General features: G+C 55.1%; 2 protein-coding genes across 2 annotated transcripts in view; one reads left to right on the forward strand and one right to left on the reverse strand.

Annotated features, from left to right (window-relative positions):
- The first annotated feature begins 6 nt into the window (after positions 1-6).
- NTHL1 (nth like DNA glycosylase 1) lies at positions 7-8126 on the forward strand. Its single transcript, XM_019541871.1, has 5 exons — positions 7-195; positions 1912-2082; positions 2638-2797; positions 4535-4640; positions 5497-8126. Exons 1-5 carry the CDS (start codon positions 121-123, stop codon positions 5618-5620), a joined length of 636 nt encoding a protein of 211 aa, XP_019397416.1. The 5' UTR covers positions 7-120; the 3' UTR covers positions 5621-8126.
- Positions 8127-9291: 1165 nt separating this feature from the next.
- The window catches only part of SLC9A3R2 (SLC9A3 regulator 2), a 72182-nt gene continuing 58035 nt past the window's right edge, over positions 9292-23438 (reverse strand). The window contains 5 exon segments of the mRNA XM_019541870.1: positions 9292-10151; positions 13290-13352; positions 14030-14073; positions 16242-16395; positions 21192-21371. Of these exon segments, the coding sequence (XP_019397415.1) occupies positions 9993-10151; positions 13290-13352; positions 14030-14073; positions 16242-16395; positions 21192-21371 (600 nt within the window). The 3' untranslated portion in view covers positions 9292-9992.

Here is a 23438-nt window from a genome sequence, read left to right on the forward strand (position 1 = left end):
CCGGCGCCGGCGCGGCGCGGCAGGGCGAGGAAGCCGGTGGCCATCGCCTACGAGGCCGAGGCCCGCGGGCCGGCGTGGGAGCCGCGGGACTGGAGGCAGCAGCTGGCGCACATCCGGGCCATGCGCCGCGCCAGGGACGCGCCCGTGGACCGGCTGGGGGCCGAGCAGTGCTTTGACCGCAGCGCCCCCCCGGAGGTAACGCCAGCCTGCGGCTCCCCGCGACGGGCCCCGAGAGCCGCCCGGCGAAGCGCTTGCGTTGCGGGGTCTGGCTCCTGGGTTGAGGAAAACTATGCCCTTGAATTCAAGCGGATCGTGCGTTTATACGTCATAAGCTGAGCCAGTTTAGTAAACTTCGACATCTCTTACAGCTTTAAAAACCCATCCTCACTTGGGATACTGGTAGGTTGCCAGGGTAAGAAATCGGGTAAGGCGCAGAGTTGAGGAATCGCCCTGGCCGTCCTCCCCTCTGGACCCAGCTGCGACGGCTGGGCCAGGTTTTCCTTCTCTCCTGGGCTCGACTGGGAGCTCACGCCAGGTTTCTCGGGGAAGGTGAGGCACAAGGGGACGTAACGTCCATCTGCGCCTTGAGGACTGCAGCCCACGTCTCCGGCTGGCAGCTCTGCTCTGGGGTCGTGGGAACCGCAAGGCACGGGTAGGAAACGGCTCCGTCCCCTGGGGACTAGGCTCATTCCTCCCAAGGCAACGAGCCCTGGCACAACGCTGCTGAGGGCCCCCGCACCGCACAGCAGCACCTGCCATTTGCTGCTTGTGAAGGGCCTGGGAGCTGGGCTTGTAGCCTGAGTCCTGTGGCTGGTGAGGCTCGCACCTGGTTCCTCGTGTCAGGAGGAACGTTTTTGCTCTGCCAAAAAACAGGAAGTAAAGGGGGTCTGCGGCATGGCATCGCACCATGGCTGACAGGGAAAGGCTTCCAGCTCGGGGCTGGTGCAAGTTCAGGACTCAGCCAGCACGCGCACTGGGCACATGCTGGATGACTGGTATCTGAGCTGGGAGAAACATTCACTTCCGCGAACTGCTCCGTCTGGAGGCGGCTGACGGTGAACTTCTCCTCCATGCCCTGATTGATTTTAATTCCTTGGAGAGGAGCTTTCAAAGGAGTAGAAGGGAGTGAGGCCTCAAACCCAGCCAGAGCCCAGGGGCATTTTCAAAATCAGTTTTGAAACAAAAAACTGCTGGGAGTCACAGAATTGTGCAGAAGCTGAGCCAGGAGGGACCTGCAGAGGCCATCCAGTCTGACCTGCTGCCAGAGGCAGGATCAGCCCTATCCAAACCCTTCCATCCAAATTCATTGTCCAACCTCTTAGTAAAACTACACGGTCTACCCTGACACAATACAGGACCTCACACCCAAACCCGCCCTGGGTAAGGCAGGGGGACCGTGGCAGCCAATGTCTTGCTGTGTACATTGTAAAAATATGCTTGAGAGGTCCAAGGAAGAGGGCTATGCCCCCACTGAGAAGAAGGCAAACCTCCCCAGTCTCCTAGCCGATGGGCCCTGGGCTTATAAATCATGTCTGCTCTTCTGAAAAAATCACCTGCAGTTTTGGGGGATCCTTTGGAAATCCCCACGGGGTCTTCTGCCGTGGAGCTGGCTAGAAGGCCAAGTTCTCTGGAGGAGGATGCTAGTGCATCATCGTAGCAGCTACTTCTTGCTCCTCTGTTGACAGCGAGGATCCAAGGTGAACCTGTGACAGTGGGTGGGACGCAGAGTTTGGAGCCCTTCTGTTGTGATCTGCTCCCAAATAACGGCAGCTGTACAGCACAGCACGGGTCCCTGTTGTGTGTGTGTGAAGAAACGTGTTATGATAGCGCCCGGCCCCAGCGCCTTCAGGGTGTGGCTGTGGCAAGCCTGAGAGGTCTCTAACCCTGCCTCTGCCCTGCCCTGCTCCCCAGGTGAGGCGCTACCAGGTTCTGCTGTCACTGATGCTCTCCAGCCAGACCAAGGATGAGGTGACCTCGGCAGCCATGCTGCGCCTGAGGGAGCATGGACTCACGGTGGACAACATTTTGCAGACGGATGACGCGGCTCTTGGGCGGCTCATTTACCCCGTGGGCTTCTGGAGGGTGAGTGCCAGGCCCCGGAGTTGGCCACAGGTCTGAGTGAGCGTTGAGCAGTGCCCCTACCTGGGATCCAGGCTGTTGGAGCTGTCTGGAGGACTGGGGGCACAAGTCCCTCGCTCCCCTTCCTTCCCGGGTACTGCCCTTTGCAACCACAGCCCATCACACTCACGGTCTTCCTGCCTTGCAACTGTTTTCCCTGCCGTGGACTCTTTCTCCTTTGCCTTTGCAGCTGCTCTCCAGGTTGCAGGATGCAGGCAGGCCTGTCATTTCCCCATTGTGTCTTCCTGAGGAAGTCCAGCCCCATCCATGCAGCCTGCCCCTGGCTTTGCAGTCTGTGTGCGGGATGAAGCTGCATTTGCTGGCAGCATCCTGGACATGCAGAGACTGGGGCTGGGTGTACTGCAGCTTTGTGCCTCCTGGGATACATCGAGGGCATCTTTCTTTCCCTGCAAGCCCTTTATCCCTCCAAACTAAGTCAGTGCTTCTCCAGTTCATGGTTTGCTCCTGCATTGGCTGTGTGGGAGCTCAGTTTCCCTGTGCTGTGCTTTGGTTTCCCAGAACAAGGTGAAGTACATCAAGCAGACGACCGCGATCCTGAAGGAGCAGTACGGGAGCGATATCCCCAGGACAGTCAAGGAGCTGGTGAAGCTGCCAGGTGTGGGGCCCAAGATGGCCCACTTGGCCATGAACATCGCCTGGAACGACATATCTGGGATAGGTATGTGTCAAGCTCTGCCATTGGCCGCCATCTTCCTTTTTTGACTTGCCTGATCTAGTTCCTTTGCAAGGTGGGAAGACTCAGAGCCTGGGGAAGTGTAGAAAATCAAAGAATCATAGAAATTCAGGTAGGAAGGGACCTCAGGAGGTCACATCTAGTCCAACCCCCTGCTCAAACCAGGGAAGTTCCTGGGTTCCCCAGTGACTTCTCCCACTTCCATTTAACTCTCTGCCAAATCAGCCCTGTTCCAGTCTCCTGGGTGCACTGATAGCCATGAAGGCTGAGTAGGGAATTTCAGTCAAGGACATGCCTCCATGCAGCTCCCCTGACAAAAGAGGTACGGGACCACCAGTGTGAGGGGTTTGCTGGTTTAAGCCACCCACCCCTTTAGAAGCTGCTTGCCCTCACTGAGGCAGGCACAGATGGGGCAGCTGTTCATTGAAACAGCTCCACTGCTGGGCAGGTTTTGTTCACTTGCACCCGAGGTTGGATTTGTAGGAGTTTTCTGGCTTCTGGGGGGGGGTGGGGGAGGCCTCACCCAACAGTAGCATGTAGCAATTAATCAATCTTAAGTGATTAATGACAGTGGAGCCCCACCCAGCACTGCCATCCACTGCCTTGGGTGTCTTGATGTGGCAGGCGTTTCATCCCCGACTCGCACGGGGCCGGCTGAAGCGGCAGGGCTCAGTTCTGCCCGCGGTCGGGGACTCGGTTCTGCCTGGGGTCTGGGCTGGCGCTGGACCCTAGGAGCTGAGAATTCAGGTGCTCCTGGATTTGGACTTGCAGGCAGGTGGCGCTGAGAGACCAGGCTGTCCGTTGGTCTGGGCCTGAGCACCAGGTACTCTTGAAGGTCTCTAGGGCGAGATCCATATTCCAAGTACATTTGCTGCTTAATCAGAGAGGCTCGTGGGGACACCAGCAGAGCACCCTCCTGGTGAGCAACTCAGCTAAGGAAGCTGGGAGGGAAAATTTCAATCCCCAGGTCAGCACGTTCTTTTTCCGTAATGAGGTTTATCCATCTTGGCTGCTCTTCACTCCATCCCTTGCTGCCTGGAACTCAGCTCCCCAGCTCTCTCCTCTCACAAAAGTGATCCTCTGCCTGGCACGTGGTTGAGGCTGGATCTGCTCCGGTTCCAGCCGCGTTTGGTGCCCGAAAGCTTGTCTGATCTCTGCCTGCTCGATAGCTGGGCTGATAAAAGACAAGGCCAGCAGGCCCTGCTCCCTGCAGGTCACCCCGAGCCTGGCAGTCCAGCTGGGGACACTCAGCTGCCCGCCGTCCAGGGGGAGCTCACCCAGAACAGAGCAGGCCACTGGGACAGGCGATGAGGCTGCGCTCTTCCTGTTTACAGCCCTTTCCTGGGCTGGGTTCAGTCAGCCGGGGGAGCCCGGCTTATCGCCGCCGATCTAACAATAACACGCCACGAGTTCAGAGCTCTTCATCTGGGCTTCTCGCAGCACTTTGTGCGCCGTCAGCAGGCATCATGGCCTCTAAGCAGCCAGTGTCACCAGAGCACTTTCCAGCTTGGGTCACGATTTGCCCAGAGTTGGCTGAGGTTTGAGTGAGTGGCAATGGGCAGGGGAGGATGACTGGTCTGCCTGGGGGCTTGGCTTTTGCTTCTGCCTCTGGGCAGGTTTCCCCAAGCCAGTTGCTGCCCCAGCCCTACCAGGAGACCCTTCCCCTGACACCCCTGCCAGGCTGAGTGTGCCCCTGTCTGATTCTGGCCTCTCCACCCCCAGGTGTGGACACCCACGTGCACCGGATTGCCAACCGGCTGAAGTGGGTGAAGAAGGAAACCAGAACCCCTGAGGAGACCCGTGTGGCACTGGAGGACTGGCTGCCCAGGTGAGGAGCCTGCCGCCAGCGGGATGTGGGCTACCTTCCCATGGCAGAAATCCAGGCCCCCCACCCCTGTCAGGAGCCCTTGGACTTGGCTTGTCACCCTCCCAGGAGACCACTGCCAGCTTCTGCCTGCCAGGAAGCATCTTCCATTACTTACCACAGCTCACAAGGAGACAGAGCTGCCCCAGGGCATTGGCTGTGAGCTCAGGCCTGGTCCCGCCTTTCTGGTCATGGAGCCAGCCATGCCCAAGGCTGAGGCCGCAGGGCATCTCTCCTCTCATGGCAGCAGTTCTTTAAGCTGCGTGGATGTTTTGCAGCTGTCCGAAGCATCAGCCTGGGGCTTGGTCACTGCAGGCTGTCTTAATGCAGTTCCGGCCCCTCGTGCTCCTTGGGGCCTTGTGCCCCCGCCACGGCCTGGCTCTGCTGGTTTCAGGGCCACTGGGTAGGGATGAACTTGTGCAGGGAAGCTCCCGCATGGCTTTTAAAAGGCAGGCCCATCATGCTGAGCAGATGTGCACTAGTAATTACAGAGTCCCATGGGGCACATCCACCCATGCCCTAGCCTGCAGGGGCCTGCGAGCCAGTGCAGTGCCATGGAAATGGGTGGGCGAGTGCCAGGGGGAGCACAGCTGAGTCATGCCAGGGTGGTCAAGCAGAGCCTGCCTGTCCCAGCCCATGGTGAGCCTTGTGCATGCTGTAGGCCGCGCCCGAAACTGCTTTTGCCCAGGGAAAGCCTCCGCAGCCAGGGCCAAGGGACAGGGATTGGAGAGTGTGGTGGCAAAGGTCCCTGTCAGACCCGGGTTGGCTGCTCTGCAGTGCTGCACGAGCCCTCAACACCCTCTCCTGTCTCCTTCTGCAGGGACCTCTGGAGCGAGATCAACTGGCTTCTGGTTGGCTTTGGCCAGCAGACCTGCCTGCCCGTGGGCCCACGCTGTGCAGACTGCCTCAACCAGGCCCTTTGCCCTGCGGCTAAGAGGTGCTGAGGGCATGGCCCAGAACCACAGAGCTGCTCCAGGCCTGTCTGGCAACTGCAGTCCGAGCCCAGGGGGAACGTGACAGGTGTTACAAGGGCTCTGCTGAGACTCTTGGAAGCATCGCCCTTGGCTTCTGCTTCCTGCTCGTAAAAGGGAGCCAGGCCTCTGAGTCAGCGCTGCAAGCACCTTCCCCCTGTGGGGACACGTCTAACAGACGTAGGGGAGGGATGGTGGGACCTGTTGGGATCAGTGTTGCATGGCAGCACATGTTTAATATAATAAAGGTAATTTTTGTTACGCTGGGGCCTTGCTGGCATCCCTGCTGCCTGGGGCATGGGGTAGGGATAGGGGTAGTGAGCATGGGGCCTCAGCCAAGGACAGAGGGCAGAGCCACTGACAGCAGAGAGGAGAGGGAAGGATAGATATCACGCAGCCAGCAAGCAATTCTTGCAGCTCAGCTGGGGGATGTTGCATTTCCAGGAGCACAAAAGGCTGCTGGAGAGCAGCCAGGCAGACCTGGCATTTTTTTCCTGCTGTTGGAGAACAAGTGGAGCAGAGCACTGTGGCAGTGCAGAGAACCACTGGGTCATCCAGCTCAGCATTGCCAGCACCATCCTCAGCTGCACACACCCTCGCAGGGGCAGCTGTTTTCATAGATAACAGGGGCAGGCTGGGAGCACTGCAGGCAGAGCTGCTGTTCACGTGGGCTCCTTTCAGCCCAGGGCCCTGCGTTACGTGCTTCCCTGACTTGACCTCTGATATCCGTGGCACTGCAGGAAAGGCAGCAGCCCCCTCTGCCTGGCCCTCTGCTTGCCATGGAGGGGTGGTCTGCACACAAGGCCATTGAAATCATCACTGAAACCCATGGCTTCACAGCTACAATGTTCACTAAACTGGTTGTGCTGATAAACTGGTTCGAACAGCCCTCTGAGAGGGAGTGCGATGGGGAAGTTTGTTACCGAAACACGTGACTGTTCCAACCAAATGCTGCCCTGTGCACGAGCCAGCTCAACGGCCACCCTGAAATGTAAAGCCGTGGTGTCCAACTCGTATAGATCTGGACAGGTTGCAACTTCCCCGCTGCACAAGGGTCACCCTGCAGGTCCCAGCCTGTAGTGCTCAGCCTGCACCGCAGACCCATAGGTGGGGAGCTGCAGGCTTGTGCGTTAGGGTCTGCATTAATGCAAGTGGGTGGAGGAGAGAAATCCCACCTTGTGCCTCTGTTTCAGGAAAGCCTGAAATGTTCTGCTGTTCCCCGTGCCATCAGCCACTAAGGTCTCTAGCTACTCTGAAGACTGTATGGAAGATCTAACACCAGAAACCCCGGGCAAGTGCAAGGTGAGGCTTTGGAGAGTCAGAGTTTATCCTCCACGTGCTGGAGAAGCGCTGTGTGCTGAAGAGTCAGCACTTCCAGCATTTGCAGAGGTGGGTTCAGACAGGTCCCAGGAAGGATTCCTGAGTCCTGGGGGAATTTCTCCTGCACCAAAACCTGAAGCCCAGACCACACCTGGTGTTCCTGCACACATCCCAGAGAGCAGAGAAGAAAAGCCATCCAGACCAGCATCCACCTCGCAAAACAGCCCACACCAAGGTGTTCCCCTTTGCAGGTCACTGCTCAAAGCCGGGGTATGCCCTGCTCCAGGCTGCTTCTTCTAATGACATTGTCATTGGGAGGTAGGTATCGCTATCGTGATGCTCTGACTCCTTTCTAACCTTCCTTGCAAAGCACAGGCTGCAGTGGAGAGTAGATGGACCATCCCATAAGCTGTACATGGCAAAACAGGGTTTATTATTGACATGAAAGTATACATTATGTTTTTACAATGCAGAAAACAGCCTTATACTTGTACTGATTTTGAAAGTTAAATGTACAGAAACTGATTATTACAGAGCTACAAGATGTCAGAAATAGTGGTAAGTCCTTTAGCCATGAGCAATTTCCACAGAGTAAGCAGAGATCGTTTTAAAATCTTATTGGTACATATGTGCATACCTGATTTTCTTTGATCGTAATCCAAAAAAACCCCCAACCCCATGCTAGTTTCCCCTCGACTACAGTGGTTCAGTCTTATGCGAGAATTAATGGTATTTACAGGTTGTGAGAATCACTTTTGCTTGCTGAGATGTATGCAAGGATGTGTTCGATCGTTTGCCTTGTAAGTGGGGAGATAACGTCCTCAGCAGACCAGGATACGTCTCCAGCTTGGTTGGAAATGCAGGGACTAAAAGCAACCTGCCTATATCACGAGTGCGTGGAGGGATTCTCCGATGACTGACTTGTGAAGGAAGCAAAGGTTTCTCGTAGCCAACACGAAACGCCCACCCCACCTTCGGGTACTTGTGGTAGGTAAATGACACCTCTGTTAGCAGCCAAGCCCTGAACGGGAGACGAGCTCCCCCGGCTGTCCTCACTAGGCTGTTGTCAGACCTATTCGTTTATAGCCAAACACTTGCAGAGTTTTCTTTCCAAAGCTTTGTCTGTGAATCCTCACAAAAACCAAGCCAACCCACTCTCTCAAAAGCCGCTCCGTTCCTCATCTTCAATATGGGAACAGCCACGTGCTCAGCTGAACGCCCTGGCTGGGATTCCCTTCTCCCCCAACCGCCTTGCACTGTGCTGAAAGTAAGTGTTTATAAGGCACCTTTTTAGCTTAGTATTTATGAAATACACACAGACCCTTAACAAGACCCATAGTGCATGAAGTCAAAGGCCACAGATTCATTCAGGGTAGCATGGGGGCAAAATTGAACCATGTGCTTTAGTTCTACGAAGTCCTACGTCCTTGCCCTCTTTCGTCTCTTGCTGGGGAAAGGGGTCGCTTTCTAACCTCTGCCGCGTCCGTCCGGTTCCACTCTGTTCCCCTTGTTAATACTATTTTTGTTACAAAACGTGTCAGCCACAAAGACTGTTTTGTTAAATCTTGGTAAGAAGAAACTGGGATTCATCCAGCTCTTTGTGGTGTGGACCCTTCCCTGGGAAAACTCTATTTCCTTAAAGCCATTAGTAAGTGTTTTAATTCATCTTCCCTTGTACGAAGCCCAGGGTGAGTAGTGAAGAGCTTAAATAGGTTTAATCACAGCGACACGGGCCAGGTTTACAACCCTATCTAGTGGAGAAAGCAGCGTGCTGTGAGCATGGAGCTGATCAAAGCCAAAGCAGCTGCTTGCCACGCTGGCTGTTGCCCGTGGGAAGGGATGTCATGTGGTGGGCTCCCCTGCGTGGTCTGATCCCTGCATCTGACCCCAGTGCTGCTCAGGGCCCAGCACCCAGCTGCAGGGAAAGGAGAGGCCTCATCCTGACAGGCTGGAAGTGCAGGTGGAGAAAGATCAGTGGGGGGGAGGGGGTAAGGTTGGTAATAGCAGACCAAATGGGGCCTGAGGCGCGGTGCCCACACCAGCATCTGTGGCGGATGGCTTCTGCAGGGAGCCCCGTCTTCATGAGCATCGTGTCCGTCCCTGGCAGGTTCCTCGCTGACAGCAGAAGCTGCATCATGCTTCTCGAGTCCCCTCAAGTAGCAGCTGGGCACAGAGACCAATGTATGTGCATTGGCCGTCTCTCCACCTTGAGATGAAGGAGGGGGGCAGCTCATCCTCCTCCCCTCCCCGTGCCAGTCATTTCTGCATGTCATTATGCAAATCTGAGCCGTGGGGGCCCTTGGGTGATTTTGTGTTTTTGTTTTCCAGGGTCCAACCAACATCTTCTCCACAGCCAGCCACGTGGATGGGGCCTGGGATGGAAAAGCTTTGCTGAGAAAGGGGCTTTTATTGTATGGGATCAAGCCAGCCCATGGGGAGGGTGGTTCCAGCGTTAACGAGAAACAGATGGGATCGTTTGCAAAAAAAAAAGAAAAGAAGCCTTTTCAATGGATAGCAAAGCCAAGGGGAGAGAAATACAGAGCTGCTGACCCCAGTCACCACCCCATGAGCAATGACTTCTGGAGCCCAGGCTGGGGGGCTCAGCCACTCGTCCCCTAACGCTGCAGCACATTTCGATTCCTCCGAGGGAGAATTTGCAAGTCCGAGAGCCCTCGGCAGGGGGCTTTGGAATAAGAGATCTGGCCCAGCTCCATCCAGGATTCTTGGGGGACAGGGGAACCCTAAAACCAGTAAAACCCTAAAGACCGCAGGCCCAGATGACAAAGGAAGCCCCTCCAGTCCTTCCTCGTTGGTGCCGTGGGGCGCCTGAAGCAATGAAAGGGGCTCTGGTCGCATTCTGTTAGAACCGCTTGTCAATAAAAAGATGTTAAAATCTGCCTTGTAAAAGCAACCCATGGAGAGCGGGGCACAAAGCGACACCAGGGGCAGGGAGCTCGCGTCCGGAGGGTACGTCTGGTGGGGAAGGCAGGGGGTGGGCACGGGAGGGGAGGCGCTGCCACAGGGCTCAGAAGTTGCTGAAAATCTCCCGCTTCTTGTTCCAGTCCATCTGCGGGGCCCTCTTGTTCACCCGCTTGGCGCGTGCCTTCTCCTTGGCCTCTGCCGCTGTCGGGCTCAGGTTCAGCCCGCTCTCTTCGAACGGGTCCTTCTTCTCCGAGTCCCCCTCCTGCAGAAAGACAGCAGACGTGAGACCCTGCCTTGTCACTGCTCCAGGGGCAGCGCCCTCCCGACAGCGAGGGCCGGGGCTGGCATGCATGGCACGGACCAGCCTGAGTGCTGCTAGCACATGTGCGTACGAGCGTGCACACACATGCGCTTGGCAATGCTCCTGCCGGATGGGCCTGTGGCTGCATGCATCTGCTGCCCTCCAGCCCCGCTCCTTGCAAGCAAAACCCTGCCGGGAGCTAGTGGAAGCAAGCACTCTCAGAGCGGAGAGGCGGCTCCGTCTCCGTGCCACGTTTGCAAGTCCATTAGTCTTTTGGCTGCAGGTTTAATTATTGCATGAAAGAAAAACCCTAAAAGTCACATTGCTGCTCCTGGAGGCAGACAGGCAGGGCTGGATGGTGCATGAGCCCTGCAAGGCACAGCCCCAAGGACCAGCACTGGTCAAGTCAAGGCACTGGGCTGGATCTGCCCTGGTGTCAGAGCGGGCAAGGACCCCAGCCTCTGCTGATGGCCACATGCCCTTACAGCACAAACACTTGCGGGTTGACTGTCTGCGCCTCTTTGCATGCTAAGAACGGCACCTTTCAACCTGTCTAATAAAAGACCTTTTAGGAGAGATCCAAACCTTCCTTTGCCTGTTTGCTGGAGATAAACTGAGTGCCCTGGGCCTGCAGCAACACCTCCCAAGCTTGCGATCTGCATTTCTCTCCTGTGCCCCCGCCCCAGGCCTCCAAGCAAAGCCCCACATTGCAGCCCTCTCCTTTCTGGAGCAGGCACGAGATCCCATGAAATCCCCTGGGAGCCATTCACATGCAGGGCGAAGTGCCGTCTGCTTCCATCCAGGAAGAGCGCGCGCACCGACTGCGGATGCTTCCTCAGCCAGACCAAGGGTATTTATACCTAAAAGCTTGCTAGGAAGAATTTTTTCCAACTATTCGGGTTGATCTAATAAAAAAATATCAGTTTTACCCAAAGAACCTGCTCTGCTCTGCTAGAAATGCATTAGTCTCCTGGAAGAGCTCTGAGGAGACATTTGACTGCAGGCTTCAAATTGCATTACTGCCTTTCCCTCTTCAGGCTGAGCCCCAAGGTTATTTAAGTGGATCTTGGAGTCCATTGAACTGCACTGGCAAAGCAGCGTCACATAGTGCTACTCTGACTCATTTAGTTAGAAGCTGCTTTTAATGGGCCTGCTCTACAGGGAGCTCAATTTAAAGCTTCTGCTTCAGTATTCACATTGGTGTTGAGGAGGGTTGGTAAGAAAACCGCTTCCTGCGGGGAGCTGCAAGGTGATGCCCCAATGCTTGCAAGACCTGCGTATTTCTATCACTACAAAAGCCTGAAGGTCTTTGCTTGCGGGCTGGGTTTGGGGGCCTGGCTCTCCACTGCCTCGTGCAGCCAAGGGCACCGGTGCAAAGGCAGCGAGCGGCAGTAGCTGGTCTGAACAGAAGCACTGCCTGCTTGTGGGTGACGTGAGACCTTCCCCTGCGCCGCCACAGCTCCAGCCACCCCTGTTGGCATCCACCTCTTGGCAACAGGCAGACGTGTCCCAGGCAGGGGCCTGGACGAGGCACCTGAATCCTGGTCATTGTTTTTTGATGCGACTGATGGTGCTGGGTGTACAAATGAGAAGGGTGTGGGTGGTTTTCAGAGGAGAGGGCTTGGCCCCGTCTGAAAATTTCCCTTCTTTATGGTGTTTTAAGTTGAAGGACAAAGATGGAAGCACCCAGAATCGTGGCACTTCCACCCTCTGGCCAACGTACGGCTCCATCCGGACAGAAGCGCGTCAGGCCATAGCAAGGCCGAGACAGACGTTTTGAGCATCTTTTGAAAGGGCCCTGACCTCTGACTCACAGCAGTGGGTTTTAAAGGATGTTATAAAGCTAATCTACTTCCTTCACTCCCGGCCTCACCGGGATCACCGTGGGCCTTTCGTTCAGCTCAGGCATTGCTGCCAGTTATGGGGCATTGCTCCAGCCCGGGGTTCCCGCGCCAGAGGAACAGGCCCGTGGGGGACGAGCCAGGAGGTCCCGTCCAGCCCCTTGCTCCCATGAGCAGCCCTCTTCGGAGCTCGTTGAGCCGCAACCTAAAACCTTGCCAGGCTTTTTTTTTGTTTTCCTCGTCCAAATAAAAAGTCCTACAGGAAAGCTACTAACAGCCCCTGGTCTGTTGCCTCGAAAGCTGCTCCTGCTCCCCTGCCTCGGTTTCTGCTCCCGTCGATTCTGCCAATATACCGACACTTAAGGTCTCGAGCTTATAACATCTCCTTTTATTCTACCCCTTGTCACATCAGTACTGCTTCGTGCTACCAATTAGCCGCTCCATATTTCCTCCTCTGCCTTTCGCCTGCCCTGGGTGCAGACTGTGCCCAGACTTGGGTCCTGGCTGTCCCTGGCACACTAAGATAAGCCGGGGCGTAAGTTGTTTCACACCTGGGGCTGAGCTCAGTGAACCAGTGACATCACAGTCATGCACTGGGATCCTTGCAAAGCTCGTCCGTATTAATGCAACATCTGCCGCTGCTGGCAGAGGCCCCGCGAAGCCAGCAAGCTTTCCTGCCCCCTGACAGAGCCTGGAAGGAATGCACAGTTTGGACTCCAGCGCGGGCAGCCAGCGGCTCACTCGCAAGAGGCACAGAGGGTCCAAGTAATTCAAACCCCTCTCTACTCCTTTTAATCAAGCCCTCCACGTTCGTGCTCCTGCACATCATAAAGAAGAAGAAGTTATAGGGAATGTTGTTGTCTTTAAGATTTCCCCCCTTGCATCTGAATGCAGTTAAACTTCTTTGCGTGTGTTTGGGGGGAGGTGTTATTTTGGGTTGAATGCCGTTTAGGATTCAAGTCATCTTTGTAGCCTGCATTTCCCCTTCACTTTTCAGCCCAAGGTATCCCAAAGCCCTTCAGAAACTAAGCGTAAAACTTAGAAACTGGGAGACAGCAGTTGTCTCTGACCCGGATCCTGGCAGCCCCGTGTGATCATTCAGGGCTGCAAAGGGTCTCGGGGAATCCTGCGCTCCAACAGCTGGGCGAATGCAGAGCGGTGGGAGCGCTTACAGGCAGACGTGAACGCTAACACTGGCGATGTAGCGTGTTTTTACGCAACGCGTGTGCGAAGCAAAGCAACAGAGCTTGATTTTTACCTCCGATTCCTTCCCAGGACTTTGGAGATCGCTGTGGGACGAAGATGTGGATCCTCCGTTCAGCTGTGGGAAACAAAAGCATTAATAGATATATTGCACAAGCGGGGAAGAAAAAATTGCTGCGCAGCCTCTTGCCTCACAGGGATGTGATCGGAGCCAATCCTGCCAGGTGGAGAATAACGTCTGGTTTGTCTGAGCACGTGGCCGGGCTGGCTGGAAACACAAAGCGGCTGGAGGAGGGGTTGCAAATCCAAGTGACAAAACAATTCAGATGTTTACTAGCAAACGGCAAATCCCCGAATGCAGGCCGGAGGGAGGCACCATCCAGCCATGCATCGCCGGCTTCAAGGGAGCTGCACCCACTTACGTCCGGCTGGACTTGGCCCTGCTTTCCCACTATTGTTTAGCAGAGGCTCGGGCTGCGGGAGTGCAGTTCAACAGCCTGGAAGCCGGCCTCCTTTCAAAGCCACCTTGGAGCTAAGGCGGCAGGGGAAGTCATTAAGTTTACTAGATGTTAGCTAACTGAAGCTAAATAAACCTCAGAGCCCTCCTTGAGGGAGGTACCATCCCCCTTTCGAGAAAGGGGCCTGGATAGCCTCTCTTCCTGCATGGCGAGAGCCCAGGAGTCCTGAGCACACCTTCTCCCAAAACACAGTGAGCTGGCAAAGCTGGTCCTTTGATTTGTCTTTCAAAACAGCCGGAGCCTGAGCGCAGCCCATCTGATCAGCAGAAGTACTCACCTGGGTTTGCGGAGACCCGTTGGTAATAGGCTGAGGCAGAACACCTGCGGGCCAAGCAGAGAGAAGGTGCAGTGAGTATGTCAGCAAGACCCACCCCAGAGCCCTTCCCCCCTCAAAGGAGCCCCCTTTGCAGGATGTGGGGGTCACGGCAGGCCCCACGACTCGCACCCTCGCCTCTTCACCCCCTTGCATCTCTTCTATGGCAACTTTTTCTAACCCCTCCCCACAAAACACATCATTCCATAAATCATTCGGGGCTAAAAGTAGATTAAAAAGAAAAAGCCCTCATCAGATCCAGCATCTGTACACAGTTCCAATGCAAAGCCATTCTTGCTCAAAACCAGACCCTGCTCCGCTCAGAAAACCCCCACACCCGGCCACGTGCTTCACCACCTTTTGGTAGTTTTGCGTTAAAACGCGTGCCCTGGGGGATGGTCCTGCTTTGAGCAGCAGATTGGACTAGGTGACATCCTGAGATCCTGCCAGCCCTCATTTTCTATGATTTCTATTCATTCCTTTCTGCACATTTTCATCACAAATGTTGCCATTATCTTGCACTATTAGCAAATCCCTGTAAAGACAGTGATGATGATGCAGATGAGCTGCTAATCAACCAGGTCCGGCCTGGTGGAAAGGAAACTCAGGAGGGTGAAGACTCAGGCAGTGGAGGGGGGACAACAGCTGGGCCAGCCTCGCCAGTCAGCATGCAATACATAATCTCTGTGCAGGCTGGAAGCTTCTTGGGGCAGAAGGTATCTGAGTTGCCACATTTATGACTCGGATCAAGGCGCTACATCAGCATGTCATGTCAGGCCAGCACCTTGGGGCTTTCTGAACTGCTTTAAGGACCCGGGAGCCCAGCTTTCAGGACCCAACCACGTGTGCTGTCCAAAACGGGCTCTCCCTGCTGAATTGCAGTGAATGGCAGCAACCCCAGAAGCAATTTCAAGCAAAAATCCCGAACCCAGGGTCAAGATGGTGCCAGAGCCCTGACTTACAATGGTGGGATCCATCAACCAAACCCACCCACCTACCCCCCAGGCTTCAGTCTCACCAACGAGGGGGCTGGCGTTGAGTGAGAGCTCTCTAGTCACACAGCTTGCCGTGACGGCTGCTCTCGGCAATGCGAGCCACATCTCCTCAAATGCAAAACAAGGGCTTCATTATCACTCGCACCAAGCGCGGGGTATCTCTCACGCCATCTCCCGCTTGTTCCAGTTCTGAGCATCTGACACCGTCCTCCCCCCATGCGGCTCTCAGAACGCTTTGACCCGTCTTTTTTGGACAAATCTCTCCACTGAATACTTGAAAGAGCCAAGCGGTGACTTGAGCCAGAATTCAGCGTAGATAAGAAACAGCTGTGTTGAAAAACAGAGCTCTCCATTCAGCCAGCCAGCCAGGAGGAAAATATGTGTTTGGAGGAATGCAGCGATCTCTCCCCAGATGGGAGCCTGCAGGACTCTGGGTCAGATGGCAGATAGGCATCTCTCTTGGCCAATTTGCAATGGCAAGGATAATATTTATTACGGTCATTATTGGGGCTGTCGCTGTCGCATGAAATCTCTTCCTTTGCTTCCCCCCAGTGCTTGCTCTCTGCATGTGTATATGTGTGAGCGTGTGTACTCACAACCAGCCACGTGCTTTCTGCAGGCCAGAAGAAGGGAACAAATTGCACCGCTTGCCCTTCAAGGTCCACTACCAGACCTCTTAGGCAGCTCGAATCCTGCCCCAGGATGGAGCTGGGCTCCACTCTGCCCTCACCTCCCTGGCTTCCTTCGTGCACAGGGCAGTGATGATTTTGGGAACACGGGAATCGCCATGCAGGAGTGGGCCAGCACGATATCCTGCCCCAGACAGCACCCGATGCATCAGAGGAGGGTGTAGAAAGCCCCTGGATGTAGCTAGCTGTGAAAACTTCTTCTGAACTGCAGAGAGGCCACATTCTGCTGGCATCCTGAGCCAGGCAGACTGAGGTCTCTCTGTCTTAACTACCTGACATGCTGCTCATTCACCTCTCCAGCATCCTATTCAGCTCTTTGCCTCGTGGCAGGGAGTCTGCCAGTTAATTGTTCCTGCTGAGAAATACCGGAGGTGTGTGGGCACTCCAGCCATAAAAGCCTGACATCCTGAAAAAGCCAGTGGGACCTGTGGTCCCAAGTCACCTTTCCAATCCCACCCAAAGCTAATGCAGCTGTGGGGGTCTCGCACTCACCTTTGATGTGTTCCTCCGTTGGGGTGACGCCCAGTTTCTTGAAGTAGTCATCCATTTCGGGATCCACCACGAGGAGCTTGGCTTCGTTCTCCTTGGACTTGATGTGTGATACCACCTCCGAGTGCTTCATGCCTTCCACATTTATCCCATTCACCTGCAAAGGAACAGCCAGGGGGTGAGGGCTTCTAGCCAAGACGCCAATCCATGTGAGCAGCCCTGTTCTCGCGGCATTGGGTCTGAGGACACCTGGCTGCGGGAGAGCGTCCCGGGGAGTTTGCAAGCCCCGCGGTGCACAAAGCAAGCACCCATCTGTGAAATGCGTCATGCTTCCCAGAGCTTTAAACCCAATAGTTTCTTTGGGGCTGAGGCTGCTTCCCAGACCACCGGCCCGCAGGCACCCAGGCACAGGCTCCTCTCCCTTTCCCCAAGCAAGACGAGACCTTCCTTCCCACGTGCCAGGATCAAGAGGTTTCCCCCTCCCTATTCCTCAGCTCCCCTGGGCTTCCCACCTGCATCCTGAACGTGCTCGCTCCCCTGCTCAAGGAAGCAGGGACCTCAGATGCTGACCTTGAGTCTCCCACCAGCTAAGCTGTGCCCCACGGGCTCTTCCCATGTAGCTCCCAACAGGACCGTGAAGGTCTGAGATGGATAAAGTCCATCTGGCCACATCTCTTCTACAGTCCCAGGGGCCACTGCAGCCTTTCAAAGCCTATTTTTACATCACTAAACAGCCTAAGCAATAAAACCCCCATTGCTTCCCTTCAGGAAGACCTCCACAGTCTCCGTGCTCCCGCTCTTGACCTTCCCTTCCCAACACAAGCCGCTGCCTGGTCCTTGCCATCCGCAGGAGCTCTGGAAAGGCGGCACAGCTCCGGATGGAAGGTGCCCGTAGCTTGCCCATGCTTAAAAACGTGATGCCAGCTTCATGTCAGGGGAAAGGAGTGATGATTTCCTCCCCAGTGAAACAGGGTGGCACCTCCATGTCATAATACGCGGTGCCGTGATGAATTGCTTTCCTTTGTGGGCTGCTAATTGCTGCCTATGAATGAACGCAATACCATTCTCTCTATTATTCCATGCAAAACAGAAGGAACGATTATCATTTCAAGGCATTGTTCTTGGTGCTGAGTGAATCCTCCATTGTCCTTGCTGAAAAGGTCTTGATACTGCAGTCACTCACTGCTTACTGGCACCAGGACCTTCACTTGTTCAACTCAATAACCTATTTTTAGCAATTTTTTCCCCCCATTGTGCTCTTCTCATTCACATCTAAAAATCCAAACCACTGATTCCTCGTCAGCTCTGCCCTTTGGTCCACAGATTTCACTGCAGATGTGTTGATTTAGTCAAAGCAGGAGTACAATAGATGCAGTCAATTATCCCATCATACGTGCGTTCCGGATACCGTTGGTAATGACATTGGTCCATGCCTCTAAAATAATTTAGCTCCTGTGTTACAGTGAGTTCTGGAAGAACTCAGATATTCGTGACTCTGGAACGGCTATTCGTGCCCGTAACTGCATTTCTTTTTAAAGATCTGGATATTTTTCTAGCCAACACTATCACAGCTGCACATGTATGATTGGGATCGTTTAAATGTCAGGCTTCAGGGTATCAACTGATGGATTGCTTCAGTAGGGCAGGGAGGAATTTTCTAGCTTTACACCGATTCAGATGCTCTGGTCTTTGCATAGGCAGACAAGGTTCTCTGGGTATATCCGATATCTGTTATTAGACCAACTAAAAGAGTCAGAAAAATTCTTCTTTGCAAGCTTTTTCTGCCTGAAGAAGGGTGTTTGTACCTGAAAGCTTGCAAAGAAGGATTTTTCCAAGCATGAGTTGATCTAGTAAAAGGTATCAGATTTACCCAAAGAAACTTGTCTGCCCGTGTCCTTAGACCAACACAGCCACAACCAACAGCCCTGATCTTTGCATGGCCTTTCATATACGGATTGCAACGCTTTCTACAGCCAGTAACACAGTGCATCTTCTGCCTCCTCGGTGAGGCAGCAGGTACCATCTGCCACCTACAGAGCAGGAAACTGAGGCAGAGAGGTGAGAAGTGACCTGGCAAGCATTGCACGCAGCATCAGTGGTGGAGCTGGGAATATGGTCAACGAGACCCGACCTGCAGCCATCTCCAGATGCCCTCCAGGGAGGCTGCATAGCTCCGAGTGGGGTTTTCCTGTCCTCTAAAGCTTCAAAGCCTTGCTCCCTGCAAAAAGCAGGATTCCAGACTAGACAGGTCAGGGTGGGCCTGGGATCCCCATCCTTTCCCTGTGGCAGGGATGAGGAGCCTCCACCCACAGCACCCTGGCATGTCTTGCTGCAGCGCATGAGGGTCCTGCAAATGGGGCCGACCTCACCTGGGGCTGGGGGCAGAGATGCACCAGGGCTGGGCAGCTCCACACAGCTGGATGCGGGGCCAGCATTGAAGCTCAGCTTCCCCCTTGGCTTGCACGGACATGGCCCATCTCTCCTAACCTGCCGTGGAAGGCTGCGGCCAGTCCTGCGGGAACCCAAGCACAATCCGTAGCTGGAGGAAAAAGCAAATCCCTTGGGCTTTTTGCCTCAGCTCCATCTCCTAGCAACCCCAACTGCCCTCTTTCCCAAGCCAGCACTGGGCACCGCGGTGCTCAGAGAGAGCGCCTGGCTTGCTAGCCGTGGCTGCTTTCTCCGCTCACCCCGCATTCAACAAACCCAGCGGGTAGCAGATGGGGAGGAGCGGGACACGGGGGATTTGAAACAGGGGACCCTGCCGGCTTGGCCGTGCAAGACAAAGCCCAGAGCAGCTCCCTCCTGCCGGCCCTCGGACTCCGTGCTGGCCCCGGAGCTGTTTTGCATCAAATATTTATTTAAGCCCCGAACAGCCAGCACGGCATCAGGTTTCTGCATTCTCCAGGTCGCCTCTTGCCTCTTTGTGCGCGCCGGGGGCCGTGCCAGGGACGGATAAATAAATGATCAAATGCTGCCGAGTGACATAACGTTCGGCCCCCAAGTGCTGCCCCAGCCAGCCCCCCCCCCACGCATCAAACATCTAGCTGCCAAAAGCCAGCACGTTCGGGCCTGGCGTGGGGCAGGTGGCAGGCGGGGGTCACTGCCAGCACACGTGCTGCCCTTCCAGCAGCATGTCAAGTCCTGGCCACATCATCCAACCCCCCCCACCCTAACTGTGTGCCTTCCAGCCCATGCCTCTGGCTTACTCCGTGCAGAGGCAGGCCCCAGCTCAGCAAAGCACGCCGGAGCTCCCAGGGAAGTCAGGAGATTTATTTGCAAGAGTGGAGCTGGGCAACTGCTCTGCTGTGTCGGGATCTCCATGCGCACCTCTCCCTCCCTCACTCCTCCATTCCCAGGGCTTTGAAATGGTGCTTCCTCTCCTGGTAGGCAGCACAACAACACTGCCGATCCCGAGAGTGCTGGCAAGCCTCCGCTCTTCCCCCCGGCCTGCGAGGCAGTGGCGTGCAACACAGTACTGGCAGGGAGGATTTCAACAAACCCCCTGTGCGCTGTTCCAGCCCAGTACCACATCCCGAGGTGCCACGGCAACGTACGCTGCTGCTGGCGTGTCTGCTGCGGGGCAACAGACAGGGCTCTTTACCTGCACGGCACCGAAGTGCCGTCAAGCCTGCGCGTGGCTTTGGAGGCTGCATTATTACACAGCCAAATTGCACAGGTTGCACGGAAGGCCTGACGGGAGGGGAAGGTGGGTCTCCATGAGCTTCAAGGGTTTCTGTTCCCACTGCAGCATGCTTGTCGCGCCGCAAGGGGTGAGGTTTTTACCGACCTCCCACACAATCCACAATTTCAGGTTTTGTGAGTTATTTGCAAGGCTGGTTGCTACGGTTCCCAATTCCTCTCCCATTCCCGTTAAGCAGCTAGCTCCCAAATGTCAACCCCAGAGGTGGCTGCAAGTTAGTAGTGGCTAGTAGGCTAAACACAGGACACAATTCCTATCCCCTGTTCCTGGCTGCTTTAAGCTTCACTTCATTCCTGCCATTAAGAACCACTGTAGGAATGGTCCCAAGCAGAGGGGACGGTGCTGGCCTGCTGCCCATCTCCTACCAAGTGCTTTGGGTTTTCGGGGGATGGAGGGGACCATGCGTGGTGTAGTGGGAAGTGCATACCAGGGCCATCCAACTGCTGAAACTTGCAGCTCCTTCCCAAGCTTGACAAAAAAGGGGCCACTCAAGTGCAGGGACCCCACAGGAAAGCTAGTGCCTCCGGGGCTGAGGGAAGGAAAACACCAGCACTGAGGGAACAAAAGCCCCACAGCATCCCTTACCAATCAGCTCTTGCAGGGCAATTGGACTGCAAGAGCCAGATGAAGGCTGTAGCTAACGAGGTCCCTTCGAATCGGCAGCAGTGATTAAGCCTGGCTGATTAACCAGACACGGCGTTGATCCATGGAGCAAGGCAGGGTCCCTCCGCAGGACTGCAAAACCTCTCACTGGGTGGCCCTGCCACAGGCTGCCAGGCCCTTTAAAGACCCAATTCGTTGACCAGAGACCCCTCGAGAGCAGAGGAAAGGCCTTGCAGGAAGGCAATGGAGCGGGACTTGGAGTTCAGCCTCCAGTTCTGCTCTCAACCCGCTGTGTTCCCCTGGGCCGTGGCACCCACTAGCCCACGTATCGAATGGGGACACCACTGACGCTCCTCGGAGAACAACTGTGCTCGGGACATGCAGCACGCTGGGGAGCGGTTAGACGTGGAAGCTGGCGAGATCCCTTCCTGTCTGTGATCTGGGTCCTGATGAGCTGCTGTTTTGGTCATGGGCACCAGCCAGCACAGAGAGCAATGCTATCAGCCCAGAAGCCCAGGCTGGCGGGCAGGGAGGTGTCAGCACCGTTGGCGCACATGCGACGCATGCATGGGTGCGAGAACAAGGAAGCCCCACGAGACGACAACACTTCCCACGGACCCTGGCCCACCAAGAAGTTGCCCAGCTCTTACCTCTATAAGCTTGTCCTGAGGCCGGAGTCCTGCTTTAGATGCTGGTGAATCTGGGTCCACGGAGCGGATGAACTGCCCGGGTCGGGACTTTTCACTGTGCAGGTTGAAGCCATAGCCGTTGGGGCCTTTCTTCAGGTGGCAGAGGCGAGGGCGTGACTCCTTCATTTGTCCGTTTACATCCTGCCAAGAAGAACACACACGCTACCATGACAGGCTTGCAAGGGCTAGGGGTTATTTGGTTGCTGTGGGGTGGTTGTGTTTTTTAAAGCAGATGCAACAATAGAGACAAACACAGTAAGGAAACCACCTATCTGAGGAACTGTCCTCCCTTCCCAGCCAGACGGGGCAGAGCGGCACATGGATTTCCTCTCATTGAGTCTATTTTAAAAAGCTGATTGTCCAAATCCATTCTGACAGCGGGACAAACCCATGCATTTCCGCCACAACAACGGGCCAAATGAAACACGCCCTTTTGCTCACAACCCCCTGACCAGGACCAAGCCAGGTGGGAGGGAACAAGAGGCCACGTGAAGTTGTGTCCGGCCCTTGGTCCCCTGACGCCAGTGGGCAGCACGTGGTGCCCAGGTCTTCCCTCTGCATAGCTCCCATCGTCGGGAAGGATCCAAAGAAGCAGCTGGTCCACGCGCTGGGGCCATACGACGATGACAAGCTATGCGGTAGCTCGGGGACCTTGTCCAAAAAACTGGGGATACCGAATTGGGCATCAACTGCTCTGAAAAGGGCCAGATAAGGAATATGGACCTCGGTGGGGCTCCATGCCTAATGTGGAAAGGTCTTTGGAAGCAACCAGGGGCACTTGGTGGCTTCATTTCAGATGCTGGTGCAGGCCTCCCCCAGCTGTGCTGGGAAGCTTGACTGAGAGCTGCTACAAGGGCAGGGGCTGCGACTCGAGTGCACCCCCTTGCACGTGCTCCCTGTGCAGCTGGTGCTGGGGAAGCCTTTCTGCTGCAGGGAAGCAAGTGCCAAGCCTGGGACGGGGAAGCTGCCCAACAGCTCATAAGAAAGGGCACGCCGGGGCAGGGAGGGATAGAGCCCCAGCTCCTGGAGGCCTGACTCTATTCCTGGCTCTGCAGCTGACCGCCCATCACTTAGCTACGCTGTGCCTCAGTTTCTCCAACTTCAAGAGGCACCTAACCCTCCCCTTGCTCAGAGAGGGTCTGGGGAGCACCGCACCATGGTATGTCTGCAAATACTTCAAGGTTTTTGGCTCGGGCAGAAGCACAGACAGTAACACCAGGTTTCGGGCAGGGACAATTTATGGTTTTATGTTCTGTAGCCCGAACACGGTCAGACCCTCAGTTTGGCCTCTCGCAAATAAAACAAACTATGGTCAGATAAAAAGTAATTTGGGGGACCATGATCTGGAGGGACTGAATTACCATACAGAGGCTTTCTGTAACAGCATCACCCCTGCCCCAGGCCAGCCAGCAGACACCGCAGCTTTGACTGCATCTCCTACAAGATGGGAAAGAGAAAGCCCTGATTCAGGACGGGCAGTCGCTGAGCCGCAGAGAGGAAATCACAGGCTGGAAGGCCCCTCAAGACGCCACCCAGGCCATTCCCCAGGGCTCAGACAGGATGCACAGAGCTGGACCATCCCCAGAAGAGACCTGGCAAATATATGCTTTACCTCCCAAAAAGGAGACTCTCCAACCTGCCTGGGAAGCCTCTTCTGGCACTTTAATACCTTACAGTTAGAAACTGCTGCAATTAAACCTATTCCTTCCCATCCCTCCCCGAAAGGACGTGGTGATTGCTGCCCCTGTTAAAACACCTCTTCCATGCTGAAAAACTTGTCTTGCCCCCGTCAGCCTTCTCCTTTCTGGACCCCCTCCCCCCAAATCACATTCTCACAAGTTCTTGTTCTTCTGGACTCTCTCCAGTTTGTCTACATCCCTCCTAAAACATGGGACACAATACTTAATACTACTATACGTCACAGATAGTATCACAGTTACCTCCCATTTCTTTTGCACAATGCTGCGGTTAAAACAGCATCATCTGCGATTTGCCTTCCTTCCCTGTCGAGGCTTACAGTTTCCTTTGCCTTCCCCTCACTTCTAATGCGTGTACAGAGCATCTCCAATTTGCCTACATCTTATTTAAATGCAGTACCCAAAACTGGTTGTGGTCATTCCTGCCAAAGCATCGTCAGCACCAATAAAGCAGCGTGATTGCTTCTCTTGTCTTATATCTCGTACTCCTAGTCGTACGTTTGGGAACAAG

Source organism: Crocodylus porosus, unplaced genomic scaffold (genome assembly GCF_001723895.1).
Source record: "Crocodylus porosus isolate Cpor-Errol unplaced genomic scaffold, CroPor_comp1, whole genome shotgun sequence".
Lineage (NCBI taxonomy): Eukaryota > Metazoa > Chordata > Crocodylia > Crocodylidae > Crocodylus > Crocodylus porosus.